General features: G+C 36.9%; 2 protein-coding genes across 4 annotated transcripts; one reads left to right on the top strand and one right to left on the bottom strand.

Moving 5' to 3' along the window:
- The first annotated feature begins 666 nt into the window (after window positions 1–666).
- stmn4 (stathmin-like 4) lies at window positions 667–4,090 on the top strand. 3 transcript variants are annotated; one of them, XM_015028385.1, is made up of 5 exons: window positions 676–833; window positions 1,030–1,125; window positions 1,272–1,477; window positions 2,364–2,555; window positions 2,671–3,087. In XM_015028385.1, exons 1-5 carry the CDS (start codon window positions 821–823, stop codon window positions 2,701–2,703), a joined length of 540 nt encoding a protein of 179 aa, XP_014883871.1. In that variant the 5' UTR covers window positions 676–820; the 3' UTR covers window positions 2,704–3,087. The 3 variants fall into 3 exon arrangements, with proteins under 3 accessions (XP_014883869.1, XP_014883871.1, XP_014883870.1); XM_015028384.1 differs by lacking the exon at window positions 2,671–3,087 and adding an exon at window positions 3,891–4,090 and having other exon boundaries at window positions 683–833; XM_015028383.1 differs by lacking the exon at window positions 2,671–3,087 and having other exon boundaries at window positions 667–833; window positions 2,364–2,664.
- Window positions 4,091–5,306: 1,216 nt separating this feature from the next.
- On the bottom strand, window positions 5,307–13,171 carry il17a/f3 (interleukin 17a/f3). The gene is made up of 4 exons (XM_015028387.1): window positions 12,636–13,171; window positions 12,167–12,363; window positions 10,048–10,191; window positions 5,307–8,033 (listed from the first exon to the last, which is right to left on the bottom strand). The coding sequence occupies exons 1-4, from the start codon at window positions 12,639–12,641 to the stop codon at window positions 7,910–7,912; spliced, it is 471 nt and encodes a 156-aa protein (XP_014883873.1). The 5' UTR covers window positions 12,642–13,171; the 3' UTR covers window positions 5,307–7,909.
- Between the last annotated feature and the right edge of the window lie 2,289 nt (window positions 13,172–15,460).

The raw sequence follows: 15,460 nt of genomic DNA, 5'->3' as shown, positions 1-15,460 counted from the left end.
TTCTCATTAGGCCTTGAATTTTTTAAGGCGGGGCATGATGATTGTAGTCTACCATAAGCTGACAGATAAGTTCTACTTAAGTCATTTCATTATGTGATGCATCCGGCAGTAATCCGCTGTAGGTGTGGCTAGAGAAATTGTGCTCAGCTTTACAAAAGGTCTGGTTATTCCCAATAAATTTATAATTTAACATTGCTCATAATTGTGTTTTCACATAGGACCATCTTTTGAAAACTGCTTTAAATATTTACTCAGGTTCTCTTTGCTCTCTTTTTCTCTATTAAAATCAGTTTGATGATCTGAAGCACAAAAACAAAACAGCATAGAAATGTCAGAAAGGTCTAATTGGTTGACATAGGTCATCACCAACTTGAAGTTTCTGCCTCGTCTTTTGTAAGATACGTAGCTCTCCATTTACAAGAAAAATTTGCAAAGTTACAATCCAAGAACAACAGATGAACTGCCTAATCCGAACACAGGAAGCTAACCTGTCTGTGACCCCGGCCTCACTTCCTCCACCATTGAACATTTTTGATAATGCCTGCAGGTCAGTTTGGCAAGACGAAGATAAAGGGAAAGTATATGACCGACAGAGACAAAACCTAAAGCTGCATAACAGCACTAGGACAATGCGGAGCTTTAAAGGGACTGCTCCGTAGGTTGCTTAATCCTGTCCTCTCTCGTTGTGTCTCAGATTCATTGCATGACCTTTTGAGGTTGCCTCATTAAAGCCTCCCCGTGTCTCTGTGTCTGCGTGTGTCCCCTGGCAGAGTGAGACGGAGCTTTGGTTTCCCCGGAGAGTTACATCCGCAGTGACAAGATGACTCTGGCAGGTAAATGCAGACGCAGCAGAAACTCATTTCACCTCATCGCTCCCTCACACATTCGTCCTGCCTATCGGAGGTACACCGGTCAGTGGCAGTGACTAATCGCTGTCGCCGCAACGCAGGACTGCATCATCACTTCTTTAAATGCTTGCTCATGATCCAGTTTAAGTAAACCGGTCTTTGTGTGTATCTGTGTCCTCAGCCTATAAAGAGAAGGTCAAAGAGCTCCCCCTGGTGTCTCTGTTCTGCTCCTGCCTGAACCCACAGACTGCAGAGAACTCCCCTTACAAAGCAGAAGGTAAAAACCGTTTATTCTATGGTAATCTTAAAAAAAGTAAATCCAGGAAAAATGTACTTCTTACTTAGCACTACGATGATCATATCTTGCTACAAATGTCACTATTTGATCAATTATTCTAACACAATGTCATCAAACGGCAAAAGATGCGGTGGACCTGGGCTGGTGCGTCATGAAAGACGTGGAGGTGATCGAGCTGAACAAGCGGACATCGGGCCAGGCCTTTGAGGTCATCCTCAAGCCGCCATCCTTTGATGGCCTGCCAGAACTCAACACCTCCATGCCGCAGCGCCGCGACCCTTCCCTGGAGGAAATTCAAAAGAAGCTGGAGGCAGCTGAGGAGAGACGAAAGGTGAGGGGCAGAAAGAGAATGGCGTCATGGCCGCCTCTGACCGATCTGGTCCAGCACTCCTTAGGGTTTGAGGTGCAGGCTATGACCAGTTCATGTCTAACCTGCAGGCAGCAGAGTGTAGTTTTCCATTCCACTTGGCCTTTTAAATCTTATGGCTCATGTGGCCATAACATTTAAAAAGGGGAGAAAAAGAATTTTAAATTGATAGTAAAAATCTATTTAAATGTTAATGAAGTCTCTAATTCTCAACAACTAAAATTTGCCACTAGGCCTGCAGCTACAACTAATTTTACTGGACAATATATAGTTCCAGAAATTATTGCGATAAACAATACTGTTGTTTTGAAACAATCTTCATGTGATATGGCACATGAAGATTGTGCCATATGTAGCGATGTAAGATCGCTCTCAAAGCGATCTTACATCGCTTTGAGAGCGATGTAAGATCGCTCTCAAAGACTAATAAACTGTAATTTTGTAATGAACACTCCCCTTGTGGGGTGTTCGTGGAAGACATTTCAAATGTCCAAAATAAAACACACACAAAAAAGTATCCAGTAGAATAAATACAGATAAATATAACTTCCAGACAAGATTCAAATAATTTGACAAAAATGCAAGAAAACTGATTCAGGAAAATTACCATCTGGTTACCACCTTCTTATTAGTTAAACATTTAAAGGGTCCATTCATGGTTTTTAAAGATTCTAGACTCAAGATACCTTGGGTGGGGTGAAAAGAAAGAGGGAAATAGAACTACAAAGACAACCATGCAATGATACAAACACAATGGAAGAGACATTTTTGTCCATCGACAGAATGATTCGGTTTGTAGAAGCAACAAGTATAATGGGAAATTACTGTGAAGACTTCTGTCTCCCTCTAGTGCCAGGAAGCTGAGCTACTGAAGCACTTGGCAGAGAAGAGGGAACACGAGCGTGAGGTGATCCAGAAGGCCTTTGAGGAGAACAACAACTTCATCAAGAACGCCAAGGAGAAGCTGGAGCAGAAGATGGAGGCCAACAAGGAAAACAGGGAGGCCCTGTTGGCGGCCATGCTTGAGAGGCTGCAGGAGAAGGTAGGATCCAGCAGGCCACGGTCTGACCAAATGTATGTACTTCCAAGCAGAGACGAATCCCTAAATGGAAATCTGTATTTCATTTCTGTCTACATTTTTTCCCCATGAAACAAAGAATCGGATCCGAAGAAATGTGAAGCATTCTTGATCAAAACAAGAAGGAAACGAGATCACAGGAGGGTCTGATGTTTTTCCACCAAGAGTTTTGAATTTTTTTGGAAAGCCTGCAGCCTGTTGTGGATTTCTACACGCTCTTTGAAGCTTCATCCAGTCATTTGGCTTCACACATTTTCTGCTTGTTGTTCTAACGTGGTTGATGCTCTGACTAAACTGAGTTTCCATTGAAAAAGCAATATTTGCCAAATTCATGTTGCTTTTCAGCACAAGGTTCAAATTGACTTTAGTTTTGCCTGAACACTAATTCTGAAAGAAGCTTTTCTTAAAAATAAATAAATAAATAAATAAATAAATCTGTCTAGCTTCTGGATTTAATTCTGGACTTCCAGTGTATCACACGGCAAATGTTTGACTTAAAAAAAAAAGTTCTCACTCTTTCAGTCTGCTTTCTAAATTATACATGTATTTATGAGAAAAAGATGAACATTAAGGAAATGCCTGAGTTTACGTCAGTAACTTGATTACCACTTGGTAATCAAAACAAACCTCTCAACTCCCACAAGCATGTGGTTTATTTAGAGCAGTGGGAAAGTATTGAGTTGCTCTAAATGACTAAGCGGTGATCACAGATCAACGCTGTTACTCAAAATCTGAACTTTTCCATTTTTATATCTTTAGCCATGTGGCGTCTGACAAGCGGCATTTAAAATGAATAATAACTCCTACACTGCATTTAATCATGTTTAATTTTAAATACAGTTACTTTGTGCTGTTCAGTGATACAAATCACATTTCTTTATGGGACTGGTGTCCTAAAGAAGCATATTATAAATGGGTAAGAGTGAGGCTTAGATTTTTCTGTATGAGCAGTGCCGTATTAGATTTGAGAGGGGCAAAATACTATTGCAAGACACACTGAATCAGAAATGAATGCTGATGTCTTAAAATGTAAATGCAACCCTAGAGCAGACTTGCCATTACTTTTAAAAATTGTTCAGAGGCGTGGTGGATCTATAATCATCAATGTTGGATGAGGGGGAAAAAAAAGTGTAGTTTTTTTTGTTCCTCAGGTGAATTTAATGTCCGTTTCTATCCTCACAACTGTTACCGTTGAAGGAAGCTGTGCTTTCACTGTGATCCAACTCATTACTGCAAATGATTTAATGAATGGTAATGACTTGTTTTTTCCCTCATTTGGTGTCTGTCTTTGTCCGACAGGATAAGCACGCAGAGGAAGTCAGGAAGAACAAGGAGATGAAGGAGGAGGCCTGCCGATAGATCTGACAAAGTCGAGAAGAGAGACACGAAAGGGAACAAAAGCAGCGCAAAAAAAGAGAAAAAAAGGACTTAACGGTGACTTCAATGAGCTTTTAAGGAAGGCTTTTAAATTTGATGTGTGCTGTAAGACTTCTTATGCTGTACAAAGTTTAGCCAATGCTTGATGTAGATTTCTCTCATTCTTTCTCTAAGGAAAACTGGATGGGGGTAGGCTGGGTGGGTGGTTAGGTGACGACATTAACACAGACAAGTATTCAACAGCTATGATTTCTTCTTTGTTGCAGAATGAAGCAAAATCTAATTGCAGCTCTTTCTTCTTCGTAGTTTGTCAGTAAAGAGAAAATTAAACTCGCCTGAGTTTATTTTCTCTCATTACCGTATGTTGGTTTTGCAGCAATACAAACAGAAAGATGAATTCTCTCCGAGACTACAACTCTGAAACACGGAGCTGTAATTTGAATTGTTAGCTCTGTAAACATGAGGAGTGCATTGACGTTCTACAAACTGGCCTTGGAAAAACAAAACAAAACAAAACAAAAAGAAAATCCCTGGAGCCTTGCTCCAACACAACAAATAGAAAACCAAAAGCTGTTTATGGTTAAGACTCACCAAAAAGTATGAAATTTCTTTTTTCTCTTCCAATGTTGTTTGTGAAATAGGGCGTGGAAAAAAAAGCTTAATAAGTAAAGAGTTCATCTGCCATTACCAGGCTCTGTGAAATGTTTGTGTAGTGTAGTATCACATTCATTTAAGTCTCTTCAACTTAGAGCACTGATTGCACTCTTTTTTTCATTAAGCACAACTCAAAAGCACACATGCATACCAGAGTTCTCATATACAGTGAAGCTGAAAAGACAAAGGAAAAGGCAAAGCAGTGATTAATGTCAGTTCACAATTTGCTACGATTCCACGGGTTAAACGGCAAAGTCAGTCTACTTGTCTCTGTGCTCTTATTGTTTCTTTTTCATTTTGAAGGTGAACTGAAACCAAAATAGAATATGCAGGAGATTGAAATGTGCCCGAACAACTGAGTCATACTGACTTTATCCTGGCTTGACTTAAAGCGTCTAAATGTTTGTACTGTAACTGGGGGAGGAAATGGGGTGGCTTTGGACTTGCTGTAACCTTGTGCTGATGTGTATCTGGAAGGAGGGTCTGATTGTATTCATTTGGCATGATTAGTAAAGAAAGAAAAACGTACATAAATTCATAGTTTGGTCTCTTTATTTTCTGGATGATTAGCTCCAATCTATCAGAACTGAAGCCCAAAATATAAATTTTCATGGATTATGAAAAATTATATTTTGGATTGTATTCATTTGGCATGGTTGGTAAAGAAAGAAAAAGTTACATAAATTCATAGTTTGGTCTCTTTATTTCCTGGATGATTAGCTCCAATCTATCAGAACTGAAGTCCAAAATATAATTTTTCATGGATTTTTACAAGAAACATGAACTTACATCAAACATGAGGAGAATTTACAATCCATCATCAATTTGTGGATTTCCTTAAATTAAGTATATGTGGCAAAATTGTCCTTTCACACAGGCAACAATTTTCAGCAAGGATTAAAATGTACCTGTACTGTGGTTTAAAACAACATATATGTTTTAAACCCTATGTATAACTGCAAAGACATGTCTAACAAATATGAATCTGTTGATGCTGGAAACAAAATTATAACAAACAGAATTAAAAAATACAGCAAAATAAACATTCATAAAATAATAACCATATTTATACTACAATTTGGCAGAAGAGCACAATGTCATACCATCCCAAAAGAGTACAATATAGAACATACAGCAATAAAAACATATTCCTACGGTTAGTCATAAGGAAAAAAGGCAATTACTTGTTTTATTTTTTACTGGTCATTTATTGCGCTCTATCAGGGAATATAAAATGTATTTTAAACATTTTTAAACCTCAAATATTGCCATAATGTCATAGTGGTTCTAAAATCTGTCTTTGGCTGTTGAAAATTAGTCAAGTTCTATACAAGCTGAATTCTAGGGTATTAGCAAAAGGTAAAAACATCAACTAAACAACAAGAAAAATCTCCCCTGAAAAAGTTGTATCATGTTCCACAACATTCCACATTCACGACAACTGGCCTTGGGACATGTGAACTTGAAAACATGTAAACATATCCAGTCAGAGAAAAATAAAGTAATAAAGGAAATGAAAGGTGATAAAATATAGAATCTTCAAAAAGCATATCTTTTTCACTGCAATCACATCTGTTGTGAGGAGGATGTCTATGTAAACTACTATCAATTCCAAACCTGATACATGAAATTTCTTCATAAAACCCTGCTTGAACAAATTTAAATAATCACTTAAAACTCATTTTGTTTACAATTTGCTTCTCAATGATGTACAAAGATGCACAGCTGTAAATGTATAGCAATCTGGCATTTCCCTTCTACAGATCTAATACTGTGCAACACATAATTAATGAAGCAAAGCTGCTAAATATTCTTTCAACATATTGGAAACTTGAGGAACGAGCATCACATACTTAAGATTGTACAGATATTTGTCAGAACAAAGGAGTTTACACATCTTATTTATGTTATTCTCAAGTCATAAAAAATGACCTAATCTCTTGCAACACTGTGTAGAGGCTTTGTCTGCACTAAAGAGGATTCCCTCACCTCAGCATGCCAAATGTTTTAACTGGTTCCAACAGCAGGGATCTGTTATTAGGTTATTAGCTAAATTAATTCAGCTAATAATAGTTTTGAACATGTGGGGGCACTCAGACTGTGAATAGAGCTGTTAAATTCAGATTAGGTGTTTGTTAAAAATGTAAAAAGACAAAAAATAAAAATAAAAATACTGACAGCAATGTCATGGCAAAAGAAACAGTGTATCTGCCCTGACAGAGTAGTACCCTGTAAAATTTAAACCCTTTGTTCCAATAAAAACAGGAGAGCATCATAAGTGGCACAGATGAAAAAGAACTTCTGCAATTTTTTGCTTCATGTCTTAATGATGAAATTATAGATTAATCGACATACATGGCAGGATAAGCAACACAATGAAAGCAGCTAGCAGTTAGGTTTTAAAAACACATTTTCTTGGCTGCTTTTAGGCACCAAAGATACACTGGCAAATGTATTGAATAAAGGTGATTTGCTTACAATACAATAAATAAATGATTCAGCTAATGATTCAGCTAATTCAGTTCTCTCAGCCTAAAGTGTTATGCAGTAAGGACTACCTGACGAGATATTAAGGACACCAGTTATGAAGACAAGTAATAAGTCACAGTTATTAAAAATACTTTTTACAGTCAACTATGCAGTTGAAACCAGATATTCACATGCATTTTTCCCTTACTGTTTGATATTAAAACTTAGATAAGCTGACTTGTAATTGGAAAAGGTAAAAATGAAAAAAAAAAAACTTTTTGTTTTAGGGTTGCTAGGATCATCCCAGAAGAATGAAAATTAGACTTTTTTGGAGATTTTTTTGTTTTACTTTCTTTGACGTCTTTGATTTACAGTCATTAATGTCTTTAAATTATTTTACAGAGCCTTCAAAAGGTTAACTTAAATCTTATGTATTTTAAGGCAACATGTCCAACACACTGCTTCCCTGTGTGACATCATGGACATGATTAAAAAAATTGATCAACATATCTCAAAAAACAGCTGTGAAAATCCATCAGTCTGGTTCTTCCTTCAGTACAATTTCTGCTCAAATAATTATATTTACACATAAAGTGTGTGAATCCAAAAATCATGTCATGTTCTTGTGGCATTTAGCAAATAGAAAAAAATCTATGTAGTTCAAACTGACTATAAAATAAAAGAGTTTAGTCTAATTGACTAAATAGTAATTTTTTATGCAACATATGTAAATATCTATTGTCAACTGTACAATTTTTAAAATGCATAGACATTGACATGAATGATATGTGTAACCAGAGCTTTTGTTGGATGTCTTGTTATTCTTGTGGTATCACAGTGGGTCTCACACAGGTACAGCCAACTGTGATCTCCTCAGTCCCCAGCATGAAGATGTACTTATTCTGCTTCTTCCCTTTATTGTTGTTCTTTTTCTTTAGGGTTCTGCAGGGGGATATAAAACAATGCTGGTTAGTTTGATCATTCTGAACATGGGCTGAATGGTGGTGAGGGCCAGCGCTGTTAAAATCAGCAAGAACATCCCGAGTTCAAATCTCACCTGTTGGGTTCTGCTGATGTGGTTTTGCATGTTCTCCCTCTGCATTTGGCTTCCTCTAGATCAGTGCTTCTCAAACTTTTTCAGGCTGTAGACCACTTAACCCATTGAACAAAAACTCACACACCACCTAACCTTAAATTGCCCCTCAATAACACATCTTAATACATACAACCTGAAATGAAAATATTAGTATCTTAACTTGTTAAGAGTTAATGTTGTTGATCCTAATGAGAATGGTAGCACTGATTTGTAAATGGGATTGGTCACGACAAAAAAGGTCACATTTTAAAAAATTAAGTCTGTAGCATTTTTGAGTTATTTACAGATTCTGAAACTGTGGATTTTAAGTGTTCCAATTATGTCAAACACATGGAAATTAAAAAGGAAGTCTTGTGTGCATTAATAACATTTTAATGTTATTTGCAATTTCGAATAATAATAAAAGACAATTAGAGTTCAGTTGCTTTGTCTCAATATGGGAAGGAATACAAACGTATGTGTGTGTGGATGTCCTCTTATTGTTGCATAAAGTCAGGTTGTTATATTTAAGGTTATGTAATGTGTAAACAAAGTTTTAAGTGGGATCTCTGTTGAGAGGCTCAGAAGATTTTTTGACACATTCAGTCTGTCTCTACAGTAAGTGGAAAATGGTGTCCCTGTAGATCATAACTATGAAAGTTTGGGGAAAATTGTCCTGATAGTTCACCGTTACCAGTATATGTGTGTTTGTGCATGTGTGTGTGTGCATGTGTAGGTGTCTTTTCTGTGCGTATCTATAGGCACTATTCCACTTGCAAGTCGCACGCTAACAGTTTTATGTCCCATTCAGTTCTACCCCAGCTTTTCCATGCTACGCTGTGTTCCTCACCATTGTAGGCGGAACGTGAGCGTGCAGCAGATGTGTTCAACTCCCTGCTGATGTTTTCAGCAACACTCAGTAATGGAGAACCACAATGTTATGGTTCTGATGGACTCAAATAAACCCAGATATTTCATTTTGATTTTTAGAAATTCGTTGTTGGCTCAAGCACAATGATAAATTCTCAGATCAGCTGATTATTTCCCTATACATATAAATATTTACATTCTGGCACTTTATTTTTTTAAATGTGCAACGTTTTAGATTTTTGAATTTAGATAATGCAGTCAAAAGATGTAAACCAACAGCCACGCCTGAACTTTTTGTTAAATCCAAAGGAAAAACATGAATTCACATCTCGAGCTAATATTATGTAGCTTCAGTGTTTCACACTGCAGTTCTGTCAGAACGCTGACCACATCTTCACCGTTTTTCTCAAAAATATTTTGATGGAAATAGATAATATTTAAAAAACCCACCAACTTTGTGTCTGTAATGAGATTACCCATAATGCAGACTTTTTGATGCATTCTTATCATGCAATGCGATTAAATAAGTCTGTTTCTCATCAAGCTTTTACCCAGAGGCAACAAAACAAAACAAAAATGCAGCGGTTTCACAGCTACTCTTAACACAAAGCCCAGTATGCATAAAAGCATTTCCCAGAGGTATAGATGGATTTACACCCCCCAAAAAACAAATTCATATTCAAAGATATGCATACCAGTAATAGTATTGGTACCATTTTAACAGCATGTGTCCACTGTAAGGTGGCTAGGGTGCTATTTTGAAATCATAGCATCTGATGCTGTTAGCTTTTTTAAGTATTTATTTATTCTTCACAGATGATCTCAGCTGTTTTTCTTCCACCCTTCTTCAACTGGAAATGTGTTAAATACTGTTATTCCTCTGAATTACATTCTTAACTTTCTAACATTGCTTTTTATGGCTGCACTGCACACAAACAGATCTGTGACCTATAAATGAAACTGGAGGCAAAAGAATGAAATGTAGCTTCACTTCCCACTGTAGAGGCTCACCTGTACAGAACCAGGACTTGATATTTGATGGGTTTGGCCTCCAGAGTTGCATCCTCCCCTCTACCCTGGAGGTTCAGACAGCCAGATGTGCTGCAGTTGGCCTGCAAGATCTTCTGGGGTAAACGGGAAGAGTTGTAAGTATCTCTAGAGGGAAAGAGATTCAAAAATCAATAAGTTCAGAGGAAAACAGTTTCTGTTCATCAGTTTTCCTGCAGGCAACAACTAGTCAGCAAAATGGTGACCAAAAAAATTGGAAGTTTGTAAAACGATAATTGAATAAAAAATTTTGAAAATCGTACCTTCTGTTAAGTATTCATTACCTAATCGATGTCACAATACAATGCTTTGGTTAATTTTTAGGTGTAGGATTCAAAAGTATGAAAAGACTAAAACTACGACTGTAACTAGTAAAAACTAAACTAAAGCTAAACATTATTTAAGTAAAAATAACAAATAAAAACTAGCAAACATGCTCTAAAACCTAATCACAACTAAGTAAATAAGATAAACAAAAAGTCACAATGAAATAAAACTAAGCTATGATGAAAAACCCAAAACTATTATAACCCTCTAGAGGAGTCTTAAACATTCACAAATCCTAGCTATTTGTGGATGGCTGTTGTCTGTAACACAGTACTGGGGATTCATTTTAGTCCATTGAAACATGAGATTAGAAAAACTAAATCGTTTGACAATAGAAAACAGTGTCTGTTTGGAAACTACCAAGGCAGCAGTACATGCACTTGCAGTCTACGAAAAATCTCTGTTAAGCAGCTCAAAATAATACCAGCTAAATAAGTGAATGTATGTTTACTTTGTACAAATATCATAAAACTGTGGTATTGTTTTTAGTCAAGTTTATCCAACGGTTAGAATCTCAATGCTGGTCATTTTGCCACTTCACCATTTTGGCAACTTTGGTTTTTGGACCTGAATTATTTCAACTATGAAATACTGTGTTCCACCGAAGAATTGTAACAGCCAAGGCGAGAAGGACGATTCATAGACGTTTTGACAATTGACAGCTGAAAGTAAATTTCTATCTTTTACTCATAGGATACTATAACGAAATGTGGTTTCCTGACTGGTGGACGTAGAAAATCATAAATCAGAGAGAAAATGTGTTCAGAGAGTATAAAATTACATGAAATTAAATGAGACTGTTTTCATTGACTATGCTCATAGTTGGTGAAAAGACCAAATTCCAGCACAATGCTTTAAATATATTAGTAAACATTGATGCTTATACACAAAAAAGGTAGAAGAATGGGACAAGATGGCAGAGCATATGTAAAAATCTGGCAAAGAGATGAATTTACCAGGAGCTTATGTCAATTTATGCCTAGTTGTGCACTAAAAAAACAACTAAATAGTTTCTCCATATGACTCAGGGAGAACATTCCACAATATAAAAACCTGATTGAGAAACAAGCCACGCAGCCTATTAAAGTTCAGATGTGGCAAAACCACAAAGTTGTTTCTTTTCCCAATCCTTTTTTATGTGTCAACAATGATTGTCACATAAAGGGCAGGATTAAAATTCCTCTTGACTGTGGTTGGGGTGTCTTTTTTGTAGTATAAAAACCCCCAGAAAAGATCTAAAACACATTAAAAACATGTTCTTCTGTCACCACGCAGGAAGATGTTAAACGGATCTAAAATTAAACCTTCATTTAGTAATTTTGGAGGTTTTGATTTTACTCATTGGAACAACAAAACATAGCTCATACAAATTAGTCCCAAACTTTTAAAACTTATTGAATTTCAGAAATAAAATGCTGACTTCTTTAAGAAAGAAATGACAACTAAACCTATCTAGAATCCTCTTTTTAAAAGTTATGACTATTAGGTCATATTTACACCCTTCTCTTTCTTCAACCTTCACAGTCTAGAAAAATATAGCTATTTTCACTGGAAAATAATTTAAGCCATGCAGTGGGTAGTCAGCCAGATGTGGACCCTCTTCTCAGCCAAAATGCATTCATGCTGGACTCAGCCCCAGGCGAGCGGCACTTCATTGGTTCCAGATTTCAGACGTTTTAACCCAAGACTGAACGTTAAAGCGTGTCATCACGGGGATCTAAAAAGCAATGCAGTGGAGTGTGTGGTGTTTCCTCACATGTACGTCCACGGTGACAAAGACAAGTTGGCGATGTTTGACGCATAGCTGTGTGAGGGGTAAGATTTCACAGAGGAGTCCAGGACCAGTTGCATCGTTTTGCCCCTCGGACTGAGCTCCTGCACTGAGATGATCCGTTTTTTGCTGGCGACGGGAATCACCGAGACAAAACCCAGCAGCAGAAAAATTCTTGTCAACTGAAGAAGTAAAACACGAGAAAGTCGGAATAAGGGCTTTTTCTAAGTGTTGTATATCAAAAACATCTGTACAGCTTCTGGCTACTTTTAAACTCTGATTATGTTGATTTGAGTGGATTAAAAATGAACATTTAATGTAACAAACTGCTAAACCTAAGCAAACCACTGTTGCAGACTAATTATATAATGTCACATAACCCTCAAATTCACCCTGTGATTAAATCTCCTGGTGATTGATGAGAGATGGAGATAAGAAAATTACTCTGACTCACCAGCATTATGACTGAGTCCTCTCAAATGTTTCAGCTTCAACTGCGGTGCTCCTGTACTGTCCTGTGTTTGATCTCAGTGTTTTTATGCAGGAAGGCGGTGTTGGGGTGTGTACTGCCAACTTGTGCAGCAAAGCGTATTTCCGTCATGCTTTAACAGATTTTCGAAAAGCCTCGACTTTTTCTTTATTCTTTTTTTTTTGTTTTTCGTCCACATTCATGTGTTTCCCTTTTCACACACAAAAAGTTCCCCCCGCAGAAAACCTCAAAGGCAACACCGTGGTGAGTCCATCAAAAAGTGTGAAAATGTTTCTTCACCTACAGACCTCCATTCTCTTCTTTCAAAAGTTCACTTCCTGTTAGTTGCATAAGAAACCCCCCACTTTTTTCTTTTTTTTGCAGAAAGGCTTTTTGTATACATAAATAAAAACAGATTTGCAACTGATTACCCATTTCTTTAAACACGGTGCAACTAAAATCCTACTTTTTCCAGCTATTGACATTCTTAAAATGAACATGGATACAATTCTGGTCCATCTCAACATTGACTTCTTAATTATTTTTTTTTTTAATTAGCTGACTAAATCATTTACTAGTTTACCCTTATAGCAACCCCTACACACTGCCAACGCAGCCTAAACAATGTAGGTCAAGGAAATGCTGACAGAGCTTCTTGCAATAAATCAGCATAACTCCAAAGGCAAACAAAGTGATAACATCTCTTCATCTCACGCCTCACAAATGAGTAAGGACCCAAAAAACTGGAGCAAAGCTTGTTCTGGACAAAAGAGAGAGAGAAAGAGACCCGTTTGTCAGCGAAAGGCAGTCTAGCACCTGTAGCTACAGATAAATGAAGTGTTCAAAGGAAATTAGGTGAACGCACAGTAATGTTGAAACAGGTGAAAGAGTCGGGTTTGCTTCTTAGCAAAGCTCCAGATTAGCGACGCTCCATAACCGGCCATTCAATCTGCGACAATAGTGGACAGATTTTATATTCTAATTGAATATATTTGTACTTACCTTTTGTTTCATAATACCTTACATAGGTTTTGAAACTGTTTTTCACATTTAGTCATTTTACAGCCATTTTTATTAAGGTCTTAGGTCAAAACAAAGAAACGCAGAATTTTAACGAAGACGGAAAAATACATGCTTCAAAGTCTTAGTTGAAGCTACAAGACCTCAGTAATACAAATTGTATATATATATTATATATATATTCATACATACACTTACAAAATCTAGTGTCTGTAAACAGCATTTTTTTTTTTACTTTCTACAGATTTTCCACCTGGCCTGTTTGGCTTTTACTGGGTCATAAAATGCTTCCAGTCATTTTATTGCAGCTCTGTTTACTGTTAGGGACGGTTCTCCAGCTAGTCCGTGAATCCCAATCCCAGTTTCTTTTGCATCCACCAACAGGTTTTCACCACAGCTTTGTGACAAGAATTTAGAAAAGCAGTGAAGGAAGTGATAAACGACTTGCTCACTGCTTCTCCTAAAATGAGCTGTCCCGTTTGGTAACTTCTGTTTTCACTACAGTAAAAATATGTAGAAATAAAAAAATAAATAATTAAGAACGTAGTTCAAATACAAACACATAGAAGAAAAGTAGTAAACATACATAAAATTACACAAATACAAAGCATAACCCAAACAGAGCATAGTAATGTTTGAAGTATGGAAATCAGACCCCAGATTGTTTGTTGGTGGGGAATATCAACCTTTTTGGCTGCATCAGTTTTTATATAAATATATAATAAATAGTAACAGTGAAATGAACAATATTTAATAAGCTGCAAAGATCTGCCAAAGATTGTTTGGTCATCTATTTCTCATTATTGCAAAATTCTTATTAAATCAACTCTAAGGGAGCAAAAAACTCATAACTCCTCATTTTGTCCCATATTTCTCAATTCTCCTGCCAAAATGCACCTCCTCCATTCCAAACAGTTCTCAGTGCACTGCCCCGACAAGCCAACCAGGTGTTGAACATGTTTCAGCAAATCTATTTCCCAAATTGAACAAAAATTTAAAAGCATTTGCAAACATTCACTTTTCCATCAGATTTAATGACTGGCTGAAAGTGATTAAATAGTCCCAGATATCTAAAGAAGAAACAAAAAGATGGCGATGGTGAGAAGCGAGAGCTGTGCTGGTGTAAAATGCCAATACAAGGAATGAGCAATTTGACACAATAAAATGAGAACAAGATAAATATCTAATTGGGGTCACAATCTATTTTTCCATGCACTGCAATGCAGACATGGATGATTAAAACACAGAGTGTTGTGGCCCTTTCTTTGCATGAAACAACCCTTTTACTGAAACAACAAACTCCCACACACAACCATAACGTCAAAACAAAGTAATGGAATAACAAGCAGGGAAGCTTCAACTTGAAATGCATGAACAGCTGTTGCCAAGGCACCTCATGTCACCACGAATACGCATTTTCTGCTGGTAGCATGTTGGGTTTCACTGCTCTGGCCCAAAGAAGAGCAGTGAAGAAAAGTAATACAAGTCCAAATAGAAATGGATTTAATACAATATATGAGTGGAAATGGAAAGAAGGATTTAGTTTTAGTAACAGGTGAAGTGAGAGATCATGAAAGTAGGTCAGTTATTTGTTAGTTTGGAATTATGTTCTACTTTCTGAGCCGTTGTACTGATGTCTACAGTGAATCCTATGTGTGGTAAATGGCTTGTATTTGTATAGCGCTTTCTCAAGTACATTCACTCCAATGCATTCCAAGGTACAGTCAATTTGCTACTTGTTTCTGAGATTTTGCTTTTTCAGTCTGGACCCAAACCTTTTGATCACAGGT

The sequence above is a fragment of the Poecilia latipinna genome, unplaced genomic scaffold (genome assembly GCF_001443285.1).
Source record: "Poecilia latipinna isolate Pla-1442-1.1 unplaced genomic scaffold, P_latipinna-1.0 Scaffold122, whole genome shotgun sequence".
In the NCBI taxonomy this organism is placed as follows: Eukaryota; Metazoa; Chordata; class Actinopteri; order Cyprinodontiformes; family Poeciliidae; genus Poecilia; species Poecilia latipinna.
Note: the sequence above shows the minus strand (reverse complement) of the source record. Positions and strands in the feature narration are given on the sequence as shown.

What these genes read in the sequence shown, in the direction of transcription:
- stmn4 (XM_015028383.1), top strand. An exon ending in CTCCCCTTACAAAGCAGAAG is followed by an intron (nt 1,126 to 1,271) that starts GTAAAAACCGTT and finishes AAACGGCAAAAG; the next exon opens with ATGCGGTGGACCTGGGCTGG. An exon ending in CAGCTGAGGAGAGACGAAAG is followed by an intron (nt 1,478 to 2,363) that starts GTGAGGGGCAGA and finishes GTCTCCCTCTAG; the next exon opens with TGCCAGGAAGCTGAGCTACT.
- il17a/f3 (XM_015028387.1), bottom strand. An exon ending in TTGTCACCGTGGACGTACAT is followed by an intron (nt 10,192 to 12,166) that starts GTGAGGAAACAC and finishes CTTTCCCTCTAG; the next exon opens with AGATACTTACAACTCTTCCC. An exon ending in CAAGTCCTGGTTCTGTACAG is followed by an intron (nt 8,034 to 10,047) that starts GTGAGCCTCTAC and finishes ATCCCCCTGCAG; the next exon opens with AACCCTAAAGAAAAAGAACA.